This window comes from Dromaius novaehollandiae, chromosome 1 (genome assembly GCF_036370855.1).
Source record: "Dromaius novaehollandiae isolate bDroNov1 chromosome 1, bDroNov1.hap1, whole genome shotgun sequence".
In the NCBI taxonomy this organism is placed as follows: Eukaryota; Metazoa; Chordata; class Aves; order Casuariiformes; family Dromaiidae; genus Dromaius; species Dromaius novaehollandiae.
This window is the reverse complement of record NC_088098.1, coordinates 195097082-195103081: the sequence shown is the minus strand read 5'-3', so window position 1 is coordinate 195103081 and position 6000 is coordinate 195097082. Positions and strand designations below refer to the sequence as shown.

The following is a 6000-nucleotide window of genomic DNA, read 5'->3' as shown; positions in this document are numbered from 1 at the left end:
AGTATGTCCCTCTTACCCCCTGCTCTCCTATTCTGTCCTCTCCTCAACTCATTCCTTTCCCAAAGCTTTCCTGTGCTTAATACAAGTATGTCCACAGTGGCTCTGCCATTCCACGTGCTGCCCTCGCACTACTGCCTCTCTTGTAGGACCTGCCCAGTGACTGGTTTGTCGGGCTAGACCCTGGCTCTGGTCTGTCTGTACAGTGCCAGTAATACGAGAGCACCACTCTGGACTGATCCCTGGCTGATGCCATCAGGAATATGTATACTCATAATGAGGTGCTGCTCTGTCCCATTGCTTACCATCCCAGTACCTCGTTGATTACCCCTGCTCAAGGAACATTATTTATGAAGTAAATTATTGATGAATGCAGCTCTGTGAAAATTTGAAACTGTTGTGTGTCAATAAATAATTAATAATAAATAAATAATAGTACACGGAGCACTTGCAGCAAACACTGTCTCCCTGATCCGGACGAAGGGAGGGAAAAAACAGATAAATGCAGTTTCACTGGATGACTGCAGAGGTACAGAAAATATCTTGCTTCTCCAGAAACATATTTGATTTTACTAGGAACTATAGACAATTTAAGGAATGTAGTGAGCTGTCAGCAGCTATCAGGAATAAATTCTTAGTTTGCAATGAGAAGGCAGTGGGAAAAAAATGAGATGGTGTTGCTCCCTTCAAAATTAATGTTGAATGCTCATTGTCTTCAGTAGGTGCAGGAAAGATTCTTATTTAGAGGGTATGATGTACAAATAGGACCTTCTTTTCACAGATACAGTAAATGTATTTAAGAAAACAGTCTGAGAGGAAAAGAAAAGCATCTGCTAATTAATTCAGATCTTGCCCCTTCTAAAAGCAGGCACTCCAGGCACCTAAATAATTTACTGTGAAGCGTTACTGCATGTGAGCCTAATAGCACGACAGGTGAGTTACTTATTTTTTAACACCTGTTTTCTTTTATTACTTTTCAAGATTGAACAACAAATGACTCTTGAACAACTTCAGAGACTGAATTCTGCATTTCAGGTATGACTTTACCAGTGAAATTGTTATCTTTCAGTGTAGCACTGATCAGAAGAATAAATACATAAATTACATGAAAAACTGGCCAAAACCAGTTGCTGACTGGAGAGAAGCTTTGGAGCAGGGCACATATCTTACTTATTTTCTGCGTTGTATTTCTATTTAATGCTTGTAACTGATGCTTTCTTCGCAGAGTGATTGTCACATCTGGCTTGCTTTGGGATAAGAACATTTGGGGTGGAATTTATGATTTATAGCAACTTTGACACAGTCATTCACTCTCTCTGAAAATGTACATGTTTTCCTGATGCATTGGCTTTAGCAGTCTCATCGGAGCATATTCTTTACAGAGGCAGCTCATTTCCATGTGGCTGCTCACGCAAATATTTCAGGATCTGTGCTTTATAATCAATAGCGAAGACTATTCTGGGATTCCAAAATTCCCAACATGTGGTATCTTTCCTGTTGTCATCTGCACATGACATCAAACACCCTGCAACATGGGGTCCTCCGAGCACAAGCATGGGAGCAAACACCCAGAGGTAGCAAGAGCAATGTTTCTGGGGCGTGGATCTGCTATGGCAGCCACAGCTGTGCCAAGCCCCTGCAAAAGAGGCCTGTGCTACTGCTGAGCCTCCCCAAGTACTGGTGGTCGGGGGAATCTCCTTAACTGGCACAAGGCTTAGGAAGGGAGGGAAGTAAGGTTGTCAATATGTAGGAATTACCCATGGCATGTGAAGTTTGCTGGTGATAAATTTACCCTTCTTCACAATGATTTGTGCTGTCTGGCACTCAAGGAGGAAATAGCTTAGCTACACTTTGGAAGAGGAAGGGAGATGGGAATGGTGCTCCGTGATTAGAGCCACCAGCTGCTTTTGGGAGCTAGTAACAGGGAAGAAGCCAAGAGCTGTCAAAAGGGAAAGATATTTTTAACAGAGGAGGAAACCTGGCACCCAGACAGAAGAAAAGAACCAGCTGTAGGTTGGACAGCCTACACAAACAAGGATGGGGTGTAGCAGAATAAGCAGCTCCTCCTTGTAAACTGTTTGTAATCAAAGGGCTAAATACTTCTCTTGTGCTGCTGCTGTTCATGAGACGAGCAGCTGGAGTAGTCCCTGGGAGATGCTTGTCATGGCTGCAAATGGAGGATGGGCAGTCTGGAGAGATGGGGTGACAGAGGTGTAGCCGGAGCTCTGCCTGTCCTCCAAGCTGTGTTCCAGCTCCAGCTCCACACTTGTCTGACACAAGCAAGTTGCCAGGCCTGTGGGCTACAGCCATACTGCAGGTCTGGGGGCTCCTCTCAGCCCCCATACTGGCTGTGCTCCTCAGTTGTCTTTGGTCCAGCAGTGGGATGAACCCCAAGTGCACCCTCAGCATTCCCCTTCATGGCACCCTGTTTCCAGAGCATGGAAGCTGAGGTGCATGGCCCCACAGGACCGTAGCGCTCACTGAACACATCTGACTATGCTCAGCTTCTGTGCCTCAAATCTGCACCTATCAGAAAAATAAGAGTTTCCCTACCTCTCCAGCATGTTCTGAGGACCATGAGATACTCAGAGGAGTAATGAGGTTGCCAAAACTTGGAATTGAGATGATTCACACCAGAAAGCTTGGGAATTTTGGCAGTAACTGTAATAGCTTTATAAATTGGCAAATTGCTTGCCATGGAGTCAATGGTCCAGCTGCAGAAGGGGTGGATTTGCAGACTAAGCACCCTGTCAGAAGCATCCCAGCTTCTCTGCAGATGCTGCCAATTGTTGTGGGGAGGCTGCTAAGCTGAGCAGTGCAATAATCAATGCTGGCAGAGCAGTAAAAATTCCCGGCTGGCTGAATTCAAGTCCTGGAAATAGTGCTGAGATACTTTAAATAATGAATAAACAGCATTGTTTTCTATATGACCTGAAGTGATCACACCTCGGGGCCCTGGCTGAAACTGGCCCACTGCATCCGGGGTATCTGACTGGCTCAGGCTGCCCTGATAGCCATGAAGGACAGCAAAGAAAGGTGGAAGAAAGAGGTATGTGAGAAGGTGATATGGATCAGGTTGAAGGAAGGGCTGCAGGAAGGGAAAACAGCACTCTTCTGAGTTCTCCACCTTTTCCGTAGGAATTGGTCCATAACCCGGACTCTGAAGTGGACTGAACCTCAAGAAGAAGAAGAAGAAAGAGGGAAGAAATGAGAACCTGCACGGGGAGAAAGTGGAATAGAGAGACTAGGAAAGAGAGCAAGACAAAGGAGCCAGGGAGTAGGAAGTATCAGAGGCAGGGACAGATCTGCAGGATGGAGGAAAATCACCCAAAGTCAGATACGAGCTTTAGAGATGGTAGGAAAGAGGAAAAGCATGAATGGGCTGGCCACTTTCAGATTCAGAGTCTACCAGCAAACACATTTTCTTCATTTTCAAAGGAGGCTTGGGAGGGGTGAGACTAGAGCTATGGTTGCAGTCAGGGTGCCTGGGCTCATTCCCAGCCTGCCAGGGGACCTGGTCTTCCTGCCCACCACTGTCTGAAAGCTGCTCTATTCCTTCATCTGACAATCCCTGAAAGGCCAAGGGGGACACAGCTCACTGCTGAGGCTTAAAGGGAATTACTGTCTTCCTGCACCATCCACTGCCTAGGCAGATGTTAAGCAGCACCAGCTGTCTCTGTCTTGGATTCCTTCTCTATCCTGCTCTGGAGGACACATTAGAGTTGCCTTAAGACCGGGATATGGATGACCTTACCAGCTTCAGCATGTCTTACCCCAACTCTGAGCAAAAATCTTGATCCCATAGGTCTGAGTGCCTTTCAGAGAGATCCACTCTGACCTGATAGGTGAAGGAGTGATGAAGGAGCTTAACGCCATCTATTCTGGACATTGCAAGAGGGCCACTTTTGGGTATCCAGAAAACATTGTCCCACTTGGTGCGCACAAGATCAATAATTTAACCTGATCCATAGTGTATGTATTTTAAAAACACTTTGCCATATTTGTATAGACTATTCAAAAGTTGCAAACTATGTTTTTCTGAACAATAGCTATATTTCTATGAAGCTTGAAATTACCAAATTTTGTTTACTGCTGCGAAGAAAGGACTCGGATTTATTTCCTGCGCTTTTGTTTTCCTTCATTATCTAACAATAACAATACCATTGCATCTAGATGGCTGAAAGTAGGTAAAACAGGGGTTTTTGTTTATTAAATAGTATCACTAGGCTGAAAAAAACACAAGAGATTTAAGTCCAGTTGTCACTAAAGTCAGGTGACAACATCTATTCTGAGGTGCTAAGGTAAGGTAGAATCAGGTTATATTTTCTAACTACTGAAGTAAAGAATTCAGGTTGGGTGGCACATAACAGATTTAAGAAAATAATTATATTTTTAGACTAAATTGTCCAGAAGTGTAGGTTCACATTAACATGCTTATTAACGAATAATCTTTAATCAAACAAAAATTAATTTTTTTCAGCAGTTTTCTGTTGTTTCTTCTACTCCCAGGAGCTGGAAAAGGATGGCTACAGATCATTGGATGTAGAGAAGTTTAAGCAGATAATGAAGAAGTGCATGAGTCCACATAGCACAGTAAGTGAACTACAATTTTTAAAAAGCCTGAAAAGGAACACCACATATTGTTAACCCTGCAGATATGAGACCATTTGAGCTCTGTGCTGTTGAAGCCTCTGAATTTTCCTAGAAACCCAGAATATTAGGCATTCAAAATCAAATATGGAATATGGAAAAGATGTATTTTAAATATATAGTATCTCCTTGTGTGCAGATTGGTTACTTGTTTGTGGATTTGAAAAGAGGGATTAAGAATGATTGTTTGTCTTAAGTGAAAACTGTAGGATTGTAGGATAGTTCTGAAAGCAGAACTGAACAATATCTAGGCCACTATCTTTTTTGTTCAGTCATCAAGAATTTAGCATTTTTATGTAAAATGATTCCATAATTGGATTAATCTGATCCATGTTTGGAAAATAATGTATTCCTGAAATTCTAATACTCATTTAGAAAGCAGCATGGAAGCTGAGACTGCAAAGCCCAATTATTTCCAGCTGAATAAAAATCTGTTATGAAAATAATGCATATTAATTCCATTACTTTTCACATAACATATTTGTCTCAAAGTCTTATCATATACACTTTTCAGAATGATGAGCAAGTTGAAAAGCTTTTCATGAAAATAGACTATGCTGCAACAGGAAGTATTCAATGGGTGAGTGTGCATGTGGGACTGCTTTGGAGGGCCTTTTAATTTGTTTTTTCTGACTTGGAGAACAAATGTTTAGTCAGCCAGGAATGAGAGTGAGAACTGCAGCCTCATAAATTCAGCAACAGAATTGACCTCTAAGTCAGGGTTCACAATATATTAAAGAGAGAAAGTATTAAATGAGTTCAAATTTTCATATTAAAATTATTCTGTAAAATGCACTTCTTCATTCAATTTTAGACTGCAGTTTTCTTGGGAGAGGATCCAAGTTTCTTTTGGGGGCTTTGCACAAATTGAACAAGAAGTTGGACAAACGATCCTGAAATCCTTATCCAGTTCAAACTTGTACAAAGGCACATTCCACATCTGTGTCCAGCTCGTCTCCATGTGCAGCAATAGGCACGTGCTGAACGCTCTTCCAGTGAATGCCCAAGCCTTATGATATCATTACCGAGTTCGGTATTGCTTCTGGCAGACATCCTGCCCTCCCCTGGCCTTTATTCCTCTTGTGAGCTAGTGTTTATAATATTACAGGTTGTTGCTCCTCGGAGGAAAATTTGATAAGGGAGCAGAGTATTTCGGTGATAAAGTTTTTATTTACCAAAAACGAGCACAAAGTCCTGTCTCTTGGAACACAGCTGGAGACAGGTAGCAGGGCAACACCTCTTCCCTCAGTCGTGGCCTCCTGCCAGCTGGGCTTTAGCTCTCAATGTCTGTCGCACGGCGTTTCTCCCGGCTGCCCACAGCTACTGCCTTTGCCAGCCTGGCAGCGCCAGCCA

At 43.0% G+C, this 6000-nt stretch overlaps 1 protein-coding gene across 1 annotated transcript in view; it reads left to right on the top strand.

Moving 5' to 3' along the window:
* Positions 1 to 981: 981 nt before the first annotated feature.
* The window catches only part of LOC112988424 (uncharacterized), a 14906-nt gene continuing 9887 nt past the window's right edge, over positions 982 to 6000 (top strand). Inside the window, exons 1-3 of the mRNA XM_064504952.1 lie at positions 982 to 1032; positions 4507 to 4590; positions 5162 to 5227. Of these exons, the coding sequence (XP_064361022.1) occupies positions 991 to 1032; positions 4507 to 4590; positions 5162 to 5227 (192 nt within the window). The 5' untranslated portion in view covers positions 982 to 990. The remainder of the gene's footprint in view (positions 1033 to 4506; positions 4591 to 5161; positions 5228 to 6000) is intronic.